This window comes from Carlito syrichta, unplaced genomic scaffold (genome assembly GCF_000164805.1).
Source record: "Carlito syrichta isolate Samal-C Ts95f unplaced genomic scaffold, Tarsius_syrichta-2.0.1 Scaffold309854, whole genome shotgun sequence".
Taxonomy (NCBI): Eukaryota; Metazoa; Chordata; class Mammalia; order Primates; family Tarsiidae; genus Carlito; species Carlito syrichta.
This window is the reverse complement of record NW_007253950.1, coordinates 89,552-106,891: the sequence shown is the minus strand read 5'-3', so window position 1 is coordinate 106,891 and position 17,340 is coordinate 89,552. Positions and strand designations below refer to the sequence as shown.

General features: G+C 40.4%; 1 protein-coding gene across 3 annotated transcripts in view; it reads right to left on the bottom strand.

Moving 5' to 3' along the window:
- CNOT1 (CCR4-NOT transcription complex subunit 1) overlaps positions 1–17,340 on the bottom strand; it is a 100,361-nt gene that overhangs the window by 10,271 nt on the left and 72,750 nt on the right. For all 3 annotated transcript variants that reach the window (XM_008068000.2, XM_021717540.1, XM_021717539.1), the window contains 13 exons: positions 16,414–16,544; positions 13,308–13,604; positions 11,550–11,690; positions 11,351–11,455; positions 10,286–10,405; positions 8,407–8,598; positions 7,673–7,815; positions 6,772–6,880; positions 6,508–6,677; positions 5,652–5,883; positions 2,833–3,081; positions 1,333–1,496; positions 1,020–1,137 (listed from right to left, as the gene is read on the bottom strand). In XM_008068000.2, the coding sequence (XP_008066191.1) occupies positions 1,020–1,137; positions 1,333–1,496; positions 2,833–3,081; positions 5,652–5,883; positions 6,508–6,677; positions 6,772–6,880; positions 7,673–7,815; positions 8,407–8,598; positions 10,286–10,405; positions 11,351–11,455; positions 11,550–11,690; positions 13,308–13,604; positions 16,414–16,544 (2,171 nt within the window). The remainder of the gene's footprint in view (positions 1–1,019; positions 1,138–1,332; positions 1,497–2,832; positions 3,082–5,651; positions 5,884–6,507; positions 6,678–6,771; positions 6,881–7,672; positions 7,816–8,406; positions 8,599–10,285; positions 10,406–11,350; positions 11,456–11,549; positions 11,691–13,307; positions 13,605–16,413; positions 16,545–17,340) is intronic.

Here is a 17,340-nt window from a genome sequence, read left to right as displayed (position 1 = left end):
CACCTCAGCCTCCCAAAGGCGCGGGATTACAGGCTGAGCCACCGAGCCCGGCTCTGAGGTTTTCTTAATGCCTTCTTTTTGTTAAGTTCTGGGTCTCATTTCTTTTTCCTCTTCCAAATACCTCAACTCCTGGCAAATCAACCCTGTCAAGTTTACAACAGGAATCCACTAATTTCAGCCAAAGTTAGCCTAAAGCCAAATCTATTATGTTTAATTCATTCTTAGATAATTTTATTCAGTATGCTGTGCTCCTTCCTCCTGGAATGCACGTCTCCATCAAACAAAACCCACTTCATTTAAGAGTTATTTCACCTTCTTTTTTGCCAAGTTCACTCCAGCACATAGTAGTCCCATTTCTTCTGATCTGAAGGGCCAAACAAGGGTACTTTCTGTATACTCATTTGCCATTTAATTGAAAGATGGGAGGAAAAACTTCTCATGTTAACTGTGTTGTATTCCCAACTAGGTTAAGAACTCTTTAATAAAACTTAATCATAATCCTTCAAAATAAAGTAGTCTACTGGTCCTCAATCTTAGTATAAGTATTCAGAGTAAGGATTTGCAAAATTAGCATGCTCTAAAGCTTCATTACCCAGAGATTTATTCAGATACAGACATCTGAAGGCATCTGAGGCACCCAAGGATTTCAATTTTAAAAATAACGCTCAACTTAAAAAGCTAAACCTCCCTGCAAAAAAGCCCAACCCTTAACTGACCCTGTATGTAACATAAATCATTACTATGTTTAAAGAAGCAAAATATTAAGAAACAAACAAAAATTTTTGAGAGGTTGATACAGGTGGCCCACAATTGAGTTGGAGAAGCAATACCCTAATCACTGAGAAATGGCTTTCAGACAGAGGCATTAAACTTCTCTCCATGTACTGAGTCAACACTAAATAGAATTCCCAGCTGAGTGGAGTATAATTACTAGTAATGATTAACAAAAATAAACAGGCAGTGCTAATATGTCCAGGCAGTTAAAGTCTTCATCTACAGGAGATAAACTGCAGCCACACCTTCTGTTGTGGCGTATGTGCCAGCATTCTTGCAATAAATATCCGATGGGAGATCAGTTCAAGCCAGGCATATACAAAGCCAGGAGCTTTGGTAGGTCTCAAGATGTGGAATGTATTGCTGAAAGAAGAAAAACTTTAGTCAGAAGCACAGTCTAATGTAAATATCGTGCACGGCACATGAATGTAGTCAATGTGCAAGCTGTCTTACAAATCAACATGCCTCAAAATCCATGAGGGTTCTACTCCTAAAATTGTATTATACTAAACCAGCAATCTTTAACAGGAAATCACTATTAAACACAACAGTACTCACCAGAAAGCTGTAAGTGTCTGGAAATTAATAGTTTCCAACACATGCTCAGGTGCATTGAGTTCCAAAAGCAGCATGATAAAAATTCGATGGTAGGGAAGCTGCTGAAATTCACTTTGCCGAACATCATGATCTTGCAGGAGAACTCCCACTACTATGCCAAGAACCTACACACAACACACAGATTAGAACCTGTAAATCATACAGATAATTTGCTTACTGCTTTCAAGTCATGCTTTTTTTTTTTAACCTTGCATTTTTAAGCCCCACATTAAAAGAAAGATTATATATACCATCTGAATATAAAACTATGCTGGCAGCCAAACGGGTCAAACATTGGTTTGATTTGTCCTATAGTGTTTTGTGTGTTTTCTTTGAATTTCAACATCCTTGGACCAGACAAATCTATATAATTCTCCACAAATACCCAAAGATTTTTTTCAAAAGCTGTAGAAATCAACATGGCCTCTCACATTTCCCTACGTTAACACAGTCTAACAATTTTTTCTTTTTTGAGTTGGAGTCTCACTCTGTCGCCCAGACTGGGGTGCAGTGGCCACTCCCAGCCACCGCAGCCTCAACCTGCTGGGCTCCGGCGATCCTTCCGCCTCAGCTCTAACAATTTAATTCTTCTAGTCTGACATGAAGCTGACAAGTGGCAAATGGTTTACACCTCTCTTATCATTTAGTAGGTGGGGCCAAGGAAGCTGTTTGACTGCAGAAATGTCTCAAAGAACTGTCCTCTACTTCACTTGATTTGTCTACTGAACAATGGAGGAATATAAAAAACTCACAGGTAGTTTCCCATATCCAAAACCTAAGTCTATTTTACAAACACTTTTATACCATTTTAATATTCAATTTTTCAAGAACTCCACTGTATAAATCAAATCAATGACTAAATGTCACTCATGGACTTGGAGCTACCACTCTGTTAGCAGTGGACATTTCTAGCCTCTCATTCACAGTGATTCTGTGTATGGAGCATATCTCATACTACCTAAATAGCTTCTATTTTAGTTTATGAACGTACTGAAATACATCAAAATATATATTTTTCTTTTTTCTAAAATTTGGTGGGTATGTTTACACATTATCTATGAATGTTACAAAATGTTTTGGGGGAAGGAACAAGCCCGAGAGGATTAAAAACCACAGAAGTAGCCGGCCACGGTGGCTCATGCCTGTAATCCCAGCACTTTGGGAGGCTGAGGTGAGAATTTTGCGAGTCCATGGGCTTGAGACCAGCTTGGGAAACTTGATAAGACAACGTCTCTACAATAAATAAAAAAATGAGCCAGGTGTGGTGGTGCATGCCTGTAGTTCCAGCCACTTGGAAGGCTGAGGCAGAAGGATCACCTGAACCCAGGTCAAGGCTGCGGTGACCATGAGCAGGTCGCTGCACTCCAACCAGGGTGACAGTGAGACTCCAACTCAATAACAACAAAACCACTGATGTAAACTTCAAGTATACAAACACTAAGACAAGAAAGGATTTCAGACCTTGTTCAGCAGATTAATCTTTGTAACAGTGTTGGTGGCCTCCCCTGAGTGTTTCACTAGCAGTGCAATGAGTCGAACAAAGGCATCCAAGTTGTGATAGCACTTGGCTCGGATCATGGTGGGATTAGCAGCAGGATTGTGCTGCTGCTCAGCCTGAGCACGGTAACTGATTTCAACACACATTTCAGTACACAGACGAAAGAACCTTGTTATGAGATCATCAGTCTTCAATATTCCTTGCTGGTGCATCTACCATGGGAACAAATAATTAAAGAGATACAATGAGATAATACATACAAATAAACTTCATACACTAATTTTCACGCCTAAGAGTTATTCTTTCATTTGTTCTTGTTGCCACATTTCTACTTCTTACGCATTTAATTTTTTTAAAAGGTGTAGCCGGGTGCAGTGGCTCACACCTGTAATCCCAGCACTTTAGGAGGCAGAAGCAAGAGGATTGCCTGAGCCCGCAGCTCCGAAACCAGTCTGGGAAATATGGTGAGACCTCATCTCTACAATAAATAAAAAATTAGCTGGGCATGGAGGCACATGCCTGTAGTTCCGTAGTTCCAGCTGCTTGGAAGGCTGAGGTAGAATGATTGCCTGAGCCCAGCAGGTCAAGGCTGCAGTGACTGTGAGTAACGTGCCACTGTACTCCAGCCACTCTGGCAACAGAGTGAGACTCTGACTCAAAAAATAAATAAATAAAAGCTGTCATGAGGAAAATTACTTTCCCATTAAGGAACATGACAGAATTCCTCCAGTTTTAAATTTAATGGAGAACAAAATAGACGAAAACTGACAGGTAGCATCATGGCAGTTTTGAACTGTAGGTCAAATAATTTGGAAAATTAACTATGTAAATGAAACCAACTTTTAATAACCCTCTTGGTCAGATTAAGACAATATACCTCCCCACAAGGAGACTAAATTGCATATATTTTACTTTCTCATGGAATGTAAGATAACTTGATTCTCAAAGAATTGAATTTAATTTCAAACTGACTTAACCCATAACAAAGCTTTAAAACTTCAACTAGCTATCCCCAGAAAAAAATCAATAATCAGTACAATAAACAGGTACGTGAAAATACCCACAGACTATATCTAGCTATTTCAACATAACGAATAAAACGTTTACATTAAGTTAAAGCAGAAAAGACAAGATTATTTAAGAGAAAGGAAAAACTACACATTATAACACATGGACTAGAAGTGAAGCAAAGAAGGAAAGTTATCAGGCTAATACCCGCTCCCTTTCCTCAAAAAGACAACAGTGAAATAAGCATCAAGGCTGCAGAGGAAGGAGGAGGTCAGCGCTTACCAAACAAAGAAACCAAGCCAAGAAAGAAAACTTGAAAGTTATCTTGAAACTTTTTGTCTCATTAATAAGCAATAAAACAGCTAAACTGGTAGGACTATCATAATAATGTAACCTGGACAAGACAGAATGCTGGCATGGCAAAGAGACTTTTTGTCTACACTGAAATCTGAAAAACTTACACTGGGGTGTGTGTGTGGTGGGGGCAAGGAGGAGGGAGACGAGTGGTAGAACAAGACCAGACTGCTATGATCAAGAGAGAGCACAAGGAAAGAAGGAATTCTCAAAGGGATGCAAAACAGAACAGAAAAGCGTTAACATATTATCTTTGTCAAGAGAAAAAAATGATAGCAAATAAGCCAGCAGGGAAGAACTGAGACAGTGCCACATCCATACCCATGAAATAGGAATGATCGCAAAGACCAAGTGATTCAAATTTCTTCCATCCAAATCAGAAACTATAACCATGTGGTAACAACTTTTCAATAGAGTATGTTGTGTAATTTCATAGGTTATTTTAGGGGAGAAATTTACTTAATATGATTTACCAAGTAACGTATCTTGAAAAGTAAATCAAATTTCTAGTTAACTTCTAGAATTCAAATCTTCCACATTCGATTGTCATTTATTTGAAAACAGACCAAATTTGTAAATCTTTCTTTGACAACATACTTACATTTTAGTGTCAATTTGAATATAAAGGTCAATCTGCAAAAATTAGCAGACAGCTGACCCTGAACAAACATTACAATTCTACTAAAAGAAATTCTAAGGCTAGTTTGAGAAGAGTACCACTTTTGCCTAGTTATATTAGGACGCAATAACTTAATATGTCTTATTACCTAACAGTCACTGAAAATAGCCAGTGACAACCACAAATAAAATGCTAAATGTTACTCTGGTTCTCTTCCTTCATTTTTTTGGTCATCCTATTCACAAATAGTCCTGAAAATCTGATTTTTAGCTAGCGTCTTGGTTTCTAACATAGTAACTCAAAGATTCTGCATCACATTTAATGAAAACATTGGGAACTATTTGAAAAAACATGTTACTATGTTTAAATAGGTAAGCTCCTTAAATTAGAAACTACATTTAAATATTTAAGTTTTTTGTTTTGCCATATCTTACTTTTTTTAATGTGGGCTACTATGAGAATTTTACATACTTATTAGCCCATGATCCAACCCCTGCTGGTTGTCAAGCTAGTAAAATTACATTTAGCAGTTTCATATCTGTACTTTTGTAGATATGACAACTGAAATGAGACAAAAAAACTAAAGGGAGGGACAGGCAATGCTGACTTTATTGCTTAGTGATCAATAATGAGGAAACAGATAGGCTGTAACAATTTAACAGCACAATGATGACATTTTTGGTTTGCATGAGTATGGAGGTAACTGTCTGACCACAGGTACATAATACTGAGCTTTAATAGTGGAGGTATCACACCCTACTTATGTTGAATAAAAAGCACCTTTCTTTCCAAAAGCTCTACCTGTCCAACAAACGCAGAGAAAGCTTTGGTACTGTCACGGCCAGCAGCTGCTGAATGGTAGAGATTCACCCATTCCCTCAGAAGATATTCTGCCTTCTCCCTCAGGCCTGGAGGGTCATCGTACTCTGAGGCTTGAGATATCCCAGAATGCATCATAAAGTTAGGGCCTCCATGAGCACGATCAATCATTGCTTCATAGTTGGATCGCACTACTTCCATCAGCTGGGGCAATCTAGTGCAATAAATCCAGAGTGAAAAATTGGTCTATTCATGGTTGTGATTTTAGACACACAATTGGACAATTTGCTCATTTAATATCACTTTACCATTTCCATATTGAAATAAAACTATTCTTGGTCTTTTCCTTATTTATGAGAATATTAACATGCAAATGACACCTCAGTTAAGCTACTTCTTCCCCAAAAAATGTACCCATTGAAATGGAGTTGATTGATGTTCAGAGTCAACAAATATTCACTGCTTACCTACTAGGTGCCATGCTTTCCTAATGTTATTCATCTTGATTCTCAACAGTTCTCTGAGAAATTATTATATATATAAAATGGGTTTGAGAAAGTCTATAAGCCTAAAATCAGAAAGTTTTTGAGTGGCATGACCAGGACTTAAACTCAGGACTTTGACACCAAGTCTAGCACTGCACGTGCTGCTCTACACCAAGAAGGCTTGGCAGTTAGTTATGCTTTCATACTTCAAGGGACACTATCAGGCCTCATGAACTACCCATATGGTAGGCAAAGCAGTTACGACAAGTAATGTTAGTAAGTCTGCACATTCATTTCTTAAGCTCTTAGGTAACTGCTGAATACACAGAGATTTCAAAGCATTTCATCCTCACCCTTCTGGAGCGTTGCCTCTGGAATGAGCATTAATCCTCATGAGGGTTTCAATAGTGTGGAACAGATCTGCCTCAGTAACATGGGCAACACTTCTTTCATCCACCAGCAGGATTTTTACTAATTGCATAGCAAATGCCACAGCCATGTAGTTTAAACCATTTTCCATTGACTGGTAACACAGAAAACACAACGTAAGAGAGAAAAACTTAGAACACACATGCACACGCGCACACACGTTCCATTCAAGTAAATTCCTTCCATACCTGAGCTAGGTGAAGATCATACTGCTGCATATTAACCAAATGATTACGAATTAGCAGCTCCACAGCCTCCACATTATATTTATATTCATCCCGACATTCAATTAGGCACCTAGAAAGAGTATTTTTAAATTCATATATTGGGTTAACCATACCGTTATCAGGTAAAGTAAACAGCCTTTTTTATTCAATGCCCATTTGTTCCAATTAAAGGATGTCTTGAGAGCCAACTACAAATCAGTAACCAAGTTTAAAAACAGCAATAAAGGGAGGCTGAGGTGAGTGGATTGCCTGAGCCCACGGGTTCGAGACCCGCCTGGGCAACTTGGCAAGACCTCATCTCTACAATAAATCAAAAAACCAGCCAGGCATGGCAGCGCATGCCTGTAATTCTGGCTACTCGGAAGGCTGAGGTGGAAGGATCACTGGAGCCCAGCAGGTCGAGGCTGCAGTGGCCGGGAGCGGCCACTGCACTCTAGTCTGGGCCACAGAGTGAGACTCCAACTCAAAACAAAACAAAACAAAACAAAAGCAATAAAACAGAACCAACAGCCCAGGTTTTGCTTTCAAATCCAAGGAAGGAGAGGATTCCATTTAAGACATTAAAATATTTATATATGAATGCCACTGCTGTGACATCACTGAAACCTTTTAAAACAATGATTTACAATTTACTTTGGAAAACAAGATAGTGGTTTTCTATATCCATCATGAAAGTAGAGAACAGACAGAAAAAAGGCAACTAACAATTCTGACTTCCTAGAATTAGGTATTCAAAATGTCCCAATCTAGAAAAAAGGAAAAAGGAAAAAAACAAACAAAAAAAAAACACCTTTGGATATAAACAGGATCACAAATGCCAAAAAGGCAGTCTAAATATTACTATTCAAAGATGGCTACTGACCTTGTGATCTGTTTGTTGCACCATGGAGACCCATATGCCCGGCCATCCTGCAGAGCTTTTAGGACCAGTAGGTGGCATTCCCTGTAGCGCAGCAGTAGGTCAGCATCAGCACCACTTGTGGCATCTAGTAAGCCCTCTACAGCCTATGAGAGAAGGAGTGTTCAGAATCATAGAAAATATAGTGCTTGGCCAAACTATCAACATCAGAAACCAAAGTTCAATTAATACAAAATCTTACATACCTTCTAAAGCCTCAAGATTATCTTCTCTACTCTCCAAACAGATTCTTCAATCACCTAACACTCACTCTCTAAGTTTTAACTAGTTTAAGTTCATTCTGTGTTCTTCTTTGTCATTAAAAAGAAGTCATATTTTGACTGTGTTGTACCTACACAGTCAAAATCCAGGGCTCTCCACCTATCCTGCCCTATTATTCAAATTCTTGATTTAACTTGTTCCATACAATCTAACTGGCTATCTTTTAAAGTTCTTTCAATAACTACATTTCCAAAAATTCTTTCCTTAAGGAAAAATTTTCCACTTTACCATTCAAGACTACATGCTACTCCAGAGAAAAACACCTACTTATAGAACAGAATTTTATTTATACCACTTGTTAACTCTTAAGTGTAACTACGTAAGTATGTAGATGGTGGTACAGAACACCAGATGTTTACAAATCTTGTATCTTCTATTCATATATAAAAGCTAAAAGTACTAGCTTAAGGACCAACCTTTTGGAGCAATCCAAGAGCAGCAATGGCATCCCGAGAGTTTCGAGATAATACTACAACCTCCAAAAGACTTCGAAGAGCCTGAGCTTGAGGGTTCATGGCCAAAGTTGGTGGGATGGCATGTAGGTGCTGCTCCAGTTCTGTAATGCACTTATCATAAATCTGAGCTACATCATCTGTTGCCCAAGCTTGCTATTTAAGAAAAGGAACAATCAATAAGAGAGAAAAAATTTTTAACGTTTTCACTGGTATGTATGCTAAATAAAGGTCTATTAGTAAGTCTACTACCTTTCTTTTTATATTTTTTTATCAAAACATGGAGACTCCTTCTTCCTGAGCTTTTCAGTCTTAGGTGAGGCAATGCAAAGCAGACACGATGGAAGCGGTGTTTCACTTCAGAGTGGCAAACACCAGCATAATCAAGTGATCAAAGATTGGATAGACTGAGGGCAGCACAACTTGTGACATGTAATATGTCTTCTACAGCCTAAGAAACTAAATGTTCCACCAAACTATGAAAAATATAGTACTCAGTTCAACTGTCAAAGTCTGCATCACTTCTGTGCTATTCCTATAAAAAATGCATTATCTGAATCTAGTCACGAAAATACATCAAGGCCGGGCATGGTGGCTCAGCCTGTAATCCAAACATTTTGGGAGTCTGAGGCAAGAGGATTACCTGAGCCCAGGGGTTTAAGTCCAGCCTAGGCAACTTGGTGAGACCTTGTCTCTACAATAAATCACAAAAACTAGCTGGGCATGGTAGCATGCATCTGTAGTTCCAGCTACTTGGAAGGCTGTGGCAGAAGGCTTGTCTGAGCCCAGCAGGTCAAGGCTGCGGTGACTGTGAACGTGCCAATGCACTCCAGCCTGGGTGACAAAGAATGAAACTCTAACTCAAAAAAAAAAAAAAGAAAACGAAAATACACTGAGCTAGGCATGGTGGCTCATGCCTATAATCCCAGCACTTTGGGAAGTAGGAGGAGACAGGATTGCCTGAGCCCAGGGATTTGAGACGAGCCTGGGTAACTTGATGAGACCTCGTCTCTACAATAAATCAAAAAAGTAGCCAGGTGTGCTGGCATGAGCCTATGGTTCCAGCTACTTGGAAGGCTAAGATTTAGACGGCATTAAGGTTCTAGTACTAATTTCTGATTTTAATGGTTGTACTGTGGTCACATAGGACAATATTTTTGTAAGAGATACAAACCAAAGGATTCAGGAGTGACGGGGATATCAGGTCAGTAACTTACTCTCAAATGGTTCAGGTGAAAAATGCTTTTCCCTATATTCCCAACTTTTCTATAAATAATTCTCAAAATTGTAGAAAATTATTGAAAAAACAGAGCAAGTTAGGAAGTTACTACACAAATTCCTCTAATTAGGGGCAAACATTAAAGTTAAACCAACTTCATGAATTTAAAAAATCCCTTACAAGCTATGCAATCTATATATAAAGATTATCTATAACGCAGCAACTGTGGGAATTTTTTTCCCCTGTAACTCTCTGAGAGTAAATGATGTATTAAATGTCAAAAACATTTCAATTGCTGGATGTGGTGGCTCACATCTGTAGTTCTAGCACTTTGGGAGGCTGAGGCAGGATTATCTGAGTCCAGGATTTCGAGACCAGTCTGGGCAACATAGCAAGACCTCAACTCTCAAAAAAAAAAAAAATTAGCTAGGCATGAGGTATGTGCCTACAGTCGCAGCTACCTGAGAGGGCTGCTGAGCCCAAGAGTTGGAGGCTTCAGTGAGTCATGATCATGCCACTGCACTCCAGACTTGCTGATGAGAGTGAGACCCTGATTCAAAAAAAATAAAAGAAAAAGCATTTAAATTAAACTGTAAAACAATTTAATCCAAAACAAGTATTTACCTTCATGGGCTGGGCTAAAAATCCTGTAGGCTGACTTAAATCATTCGTAGGCAAGAAGCCAGGCACATTTCGGGCAAACTCTTCATAAACAGCCAGCTGCTTTGGGTCCACACCACCAACCTTGGAAGAAGAAAACTTATTTTGATAGGATCCACTCTACAATCAAAAGCAGCTTTGTGGAAGTGGAAAGTTTGAAAGTGGGTAAGCATAGGAAGTTCTGAGAAGGGACACAAGAGTCACTGCAACATATAACAGCATGATTGAGCATGCATGCACACACAAATATGGTTCAGAACGGGGTTCCCATTTTCCCTGAGTCTTCTTAAGAGTCACCCTCATTTACATATTCATTACAAGTTTTCCCACTGGAAAATGCCTCAGATGGGACCATACCAGTGCAATTCTCCCTTGGAGCTGATACTTAGATTTCTGTCTTGAAAATAATAAGCAACTATAAATAAAAACACAAGTATCAAAAATGTGACTAGAAAAGCCCAAGCTGGGAAACATAAAAAATTTGGGAAACGTAAAAGCTAACAGGCAGAGGAACTCTTTACAATAGTACTTAAACAGTTTTGGGGGAGTGAGGGAATCTAAAGTTATTTTCATGCCTATTCCACAGGCAGTATTTAAGTTAAAAAAAATTTTTTTTTTTATGTCGGAGTCTCACTCTGTTGCCCAGGCTGGAGTGCAATGGGACATGCACGGCCACTGCAGCCCTCCATCTGCTGGGCTCAGGAGATCCTTCCGCCTCAGCCTTCCAAGTAGCTGGAACTACAGGCGTGCACCACCATGCCCAGCTAAGTTTTTCTTTAGTGTAGAGATGAGGTCTTGCCAAGTTGCCCAGACTGGTCTTGAACCCCTAGCCTCAGGCAATCCTCTCACCTCTGCCTCCCAAAGTGCTGGGATTACAGACGTGCACCACCATGCCCAGCATAAAATGTTACTAAGAACTCAGGTAAGATGCTTTCTCAGAAACAACATTTAACACTGCTGTCCTAGTCTCAGGAAGATCAAGCAACAAAAATAACAACAAAGATAGAATATGGGAGCTCCAGTTCTCACTTTCAGCCTGATTTGCTCTGGCATCCGCTCGGCTTGATATGTGAGTACAACAGGATCACAGTACCTGCGCCCTTCTTGCCTAGCATGTTTTCTCAGCTCAAATTCCTGCAAACAAAAAAAGTCACTGAGGTTCTTGTTATAAGGCACTTTCTTAAATTAAAAAAAAAAACAACTCAATAGGTAAATGCTAAACACTTACAGTTGCTAATCTCTTGTCCATTTCAGGGCCTGCTTTTTCTACTGCCGTCTTCTGAATAAAACAGCAAGCCAATTCACAATTGTCCTGAGCTAACTGGGCAGCTGCCTGATCCATCATTTCCCTTTGTTGTGGGGAAGCAGTCTGTTAACAGGAGGGGAAAAAGGAAGGAAAAAGATGTACAAGTTGGTGTGGACAGACAGATATATAGGTTACTAGAAAATGCAATGCATCTGACATGCATTTTAAGTTCTGGTTCTGCTTATGAATCAGCTGTGACCTTGCAATAGTCTTAACAATCAGTTTCCTCAACTGTAAGATGAAAATGTCCTTAACGTCTTATCAGTTTATTGTGAACATGAGAAATATGAAACCAGAAAAAGAGTAAACAAAAGAATTATTAACCATGACATCTCAGATTCAAAATTAGTAACTAATTTACTGAAGAGTATGAGCCAATGTGCGTACATGCAAAAATCACTTTAAACTGTTTCAGAGTGTCCTACTTCCAATGGCTTTAATCTAAAATCTTCCTATTTAACAGAAATTAAATTGCTAACTTATTGCATTTCCTTTTTAAATCCTTCATTTCTTTAAACCAACAAATATTTGGGTATCTACTATCTGCCAAACATTGTACTACGGACACAATAGCAAGCAAAAAACAGGTGTGTTTTGCCTTACAGAATTTGCAATCGAAAAGGAAGACATCAAACAAATACAGTGATTATTAAGAATAACTTGAGCTGGGCTCGGTAGCTCAGCCTGTAATCCCGCACCTTTGGGAGGCTGAGGTGAGTGGAATGCCTGAGCCCGCGGGTTCGAGACCTGCCTGGGCAAGTTGGTGACACCTCATGTCTACAATAATTAAAAAATTAGCCGGGCGTGGTAGCATGCCGCCTGTAGTTCCAGCTACTCTGAAGGCTGAGGCGGTAGGATCGCCGGAGCCCAGCAGGTCAAGGCTGCGGTGGCCGGGAGCGGCCACTGCACTCCCAGTCTGGGCAACAGAGTGAGACTCCAACTCAAAAAAAAAAAAGAATAACTCGGCTGGACGCAGTGACTCACACCTGTAATCCCAGCACTGGGAGGCTGAGGCAAGAGGATCAACTGACTCCAGGGGTTTAAGACCAGCCTAGGCAACTTGGCAAGACCTTGTCTCTATAATAAATAAAAAAAATTAGCTGGGCGAGGTGGCATATGCCTGTAGGTTGAGGTAGAAAGATTGCATAAGCCCTGCAGGTTGAGGCTGTGGTTGCCATTGAGTGTCCCACTGCACTCCAGACTGGGCAGCAGTGAGACTCCAACTCCGAAAAAAAAGAAAAAAAAAGAAAAAGAAAAGGCCAGGCGCAGTGGCTCAAGCCTGTAATCCAGCGCTTTGGGAGGCTGAGCCAAGAGGATTGCCTGAGTCCAGGGGTTCGGAAAAAAAAGATTTCCCAGGCATGGTGGTACCTGCCTGTAGTTCCAGTTACTAGGAAGGCTGAGGCAGGAGGATCATCTGAGCCCAGCAGGTCGAAGCTGCGGTGGCCGTGAGTGTGCCACTGCACTCCAATTTGAGCGACAAAGTTAGACTCCAACTCAAAAAAAAAGAAAGAAAGAAAGAAAGAATAACTCAAAGACAATTTAAAAAGAAAGAAAAACTCAAATAAAGACAATTTAAAAAAAAAAGCTTAAGTGGTAACATCCACTGCTACAGGCAAAGAAAAAACCTCTTGCAGACAGTGGTACGTTTTATATGCTATGCCAAGGATATAATCAACTTACACGAAGGGCTGAAGCAAAACTGTTTTTCAGGTTGGTAGATATGCTCATGAGCAAAGGTTCCCTGCAAGTAATCATAGCCATTCCAGCTGTCAAGTTACGCATCATGTGATGAGCTGCTATTCGCATTCGAGATTCCTCAGAATCCAGGGCAAAGTCCTTTCTGACTATTTGCTCACAAGTAGTCATGGCAATCTTAATTGATCGATCCACCACAGGATGGACCAGTTCCTGGACAGCACGTTCAATAGCTTGACGCACACACTGCTTCAACTGCGGATGGGCCTGAAACAAGGGAATCTTGAGGGGAGATGCAGAGGGATGGGAATGGAAGGACAAAATTAATCAACAGCTTGTTTAAATAAGATACCCAAATTTTTGTCAGTAATCACACCCTTGATTTTGAAAATTACTTCAAAGTTAACCCAAATTATCAATTTCCACTTAAAATTAACCAATGAAAAACTCAGAAAACAGAAGTTGGAATCCACTGAAGAAAAAATATCCAGTATCCCTATGATATGTAATAGGTCTGTTTTTTTAAAATTCAAGTTTAGTAGGCAAACTGTTCACTATAAGATTCATCAGCTGCTGAAAGACTCACTACTAGCTTAGTTAAAATTTATGGCTCAAGTACTCTTAAAGACAGTAATTTCTTTACTACTTGGGAAAATGCAAAAAGAATCAAGCTTACAGAAAAAGGGCTTCCTATAAACATTTTTTTTTTTTTTTTGAGTTGGAGTCTCACTATCGCCCAGACTGGAGTGCAGTGGCCGCTTCCGGCCACCGCAGCCTCGACCTGCTGGGCTCTGGCGATCCTTCCGCCTCAGCCTTCCAAGTAGCTGGAACTACAGGCGCACACTACCACGCCCAGCTTTTTTTTGATTTACTGTAGAGATGAGGTCTCGCCTGCCCAGGCGAGTCTCGAACCCGCGGGCTCAGGCAATCCACTCACCTCAGCCTCCCAAAGGCGTGGGATTATAGGCTGAGTCACCGAGCCCGGCCCTATAAACATTCTTATTGCTAAAAATAATTCCTTAGTATACTGAGCACTATGTAGTACCCACTGAAGTCTTCTTGTGCTTCACTTGAAAGTCTGTTTCTGATATGTTATCTTGGGTATAAATTATGCCCTAATACTTATTTGTTCCTTTTAACTTAATGATTTTGTAAAATTAAACAAAACAAAACAAAAAAAGCAAAAATGAGCTGGGCACAGTGGCTCACACCTTCTCAGCACTTTGGGAGGCTAAGGCGAGAGGACTGCCTGAGCCCACAGGTTTGAGACCAGCCTGGGCAAACTTGGTGACATTTCATCTCTACAATTTAAAAAAAAAAAATTAGCCAGGCATGGTGGTGCGTGCCTGTAGTTCCAGCTACATGGAAGACTGAGATGGGATCACCTGAGCCCAGCAGGTCAAGGCTGCAGAGGCCATGAGAGTGCCACTACTCTCCAGCCTGGGCCACAGAGTTAGACTCCAACTAAAAAATAAAAATAAAAATAAAAATAAATGAATAGCTGGGCTCGGTGGCTCAGCCTGTAATCCCGCCCCTTGGGAGACCGAGGTGAGTAAATTGCCTGAGCCCACGGGTTCGAGACCCGCCTGGGCAACTTGGCGAGACCACATCTCTACAATAACAATCAAAAAAATTAGCCGGTGTGGTAGTGCGCATCTGTAGTTCCAGCTACTTGGAAGGCTGAGGTGGAAGGATGGCCGGAGCCCAGCAGGTTGAGGCTGCGGTGGCCGGGAGCAGACACTGCACTCCAGTCTGGGCGACTGAGTGAGAATCCAACTCAAAACATAAGCAAACAAACAAACAAACAAACAAATAAATTTAAAAAAAGATAAATGAATAGTCTTCAGATTATTGGAGGTACCACATAGAGAAGTCATAATTTTTAGAGTTAGGTAATCCCTACACCCCTGAAACTAAGTGCCAAGTCTAGGGGGATGGGGAATGAAGTGAAAAATGATCTCTCTAAATTCCTTTCAAGTCCTCTTAATACAAAAACTCAACATACTAATGTTAGTCCTTTATTTGTGAAAATTTCAATTTTCGAAGGGACAATGACAACTCCAAGCAACTAATTCTAAATTATACAAATGTTAAGCATAATAAAAGACTGAAGATAACAAGCAACAAATTACCCCCTTGAATGTAATTTACTATGTAAATACTAAGTATAGAAAAAATGATTGCAGCTGGGTTCAGTGGCTCAGCCTGTAATCCCCCACCTTGGGAGGCTAAGGTGAGTGGATAGCCTGAGCCCGCAGGTTCGAGACCCGCCTGGGCAACTTGGCGAGACTTCATCTCTACAATAAATCAAAAAATTAGCCGGGTGTGGTAGCGCGTGCCTGTAGTTCCCGCTACTTGGAAGGCTGAGGCAGAAGGATCGCCGGAGCCCAGCAGGTCGAGGCTGCGGTGGCCGGGAGCGTGCCACTGCACTCCAGTCTGGGTGACAGAGTAAGACTCCAACTCAAAAAAAGAAAATGAAAAAATGATTGCTAAGAGGTCATTTTCATATGATCTGAGATCTGACTGCCTCCTGGAACCAGACCACAACACATAATTGAAAGTACTTCAAGATCTTATCCTAGAAGTTTTATAAACACAAAGACAGCTCGTTCCCAGCTATCTGCCAAAGCAAATGACTTAATCAGTACAAAGCTAAAATGACATGATAAAATAAAAAGCAAAAAGCTTTGATGTACATTCAGGGTCTTTTGTCCTATGTAAGGAATTCTTGGAGATTGTGATTTTTACTGTCAAGTATACTTTAGTATCACGGGTTTGGAAATGAAAAACTAGCATGAACTTCTAGTCATTTTGACCAAGGTAAGAAAAACATCCCCCTCAACAAGGGTACCTGCATAATCAGCGTTTGTATACTTAACTCTGAACTGTACCCCACATCTTTAAAATAAAAAAAAAAAATTTTAAGTCCCAAGTGTATACTGCATAGCAATTCCAGATCACTGTTTGTTTCAAAAAAGTCTACAATCAAGGAATCCAAGAGGGAAGAGGAAAGAACTGAAGAGAGGTGACAAAACTAAGTTCACCTTGTCACAAACTAGATCCTGGGGGGCATGGAGCAGTGTTTACTTACTGTTGGGTTTAGAGTAATGTGTGGTGCCAGACCCGCAAGAGAATAGACATTGATGTCATGGTAGCTGTACTGCGGCTGTGGTGGAACTGTGGCTGTACAGGTGGTGTTGGTAGCTGGTGTAGTAGAAGTTGCTAAATATAAAATAATAAAATAAGAGATCAAAAGAGCACATTTGTTGACTTTACTACAAAACTAGCTGAATATTAAATGATCAATATATCTAATGAAACTAACTGGAGGGGGAGGGTCATCACAGGTCATATCTTCCCCATGAACCCTGAAAAGGAAATTGTTATTACAACAGAGATGCGAAACTAAGCATGTAAAACTGTGTCAGTAGCAGTGACCCACAGTACTGAAATCAACTGAGTGCTCAAGTCACAACAGCAGGCCAAAGCCTCATGGCTTAGTCTGTATTACAGATGTCTGTTTTCAACCTTTCCTTCTCCCTGGTTTGCCTGGGGATTCTCAGCTGCCAAGGGATGACAGAAAAGGTGATTTATTCTAACCACAGTTCCCAATAATTCAATACCCTTTCGGTACTCCCCATCCCAATCCTCCTCTTCACGTAAATAATTTATTCCCTTAGTAGATATATCAGGTCTGGCCATCCCCAGGTTTGAAGAATAACACAAGTTATCATGCCACATGCCATGCAATCATTTCTGAGACTTCGCACAATATAAGAGATAGTCCAGTGTAGTAAGGAACAACTAATTAAATTACATTTAGTTAAGAATAACCATGTAGCCGGGCTCAGTGGCTCAGCTTGTAAATCCACGCTTTGGGAGGCTGAGGTGAGTGGATTGCCTAAGCCTGTGGGTTTGAGACCCGCCTGGGCAACTTGATGAGACCTCATCTCTACAGATAAATCTAAAAATTAGCCAGGCGTGGTAACGCGCGCCTGTAATTCCAGCTACTTGGAAG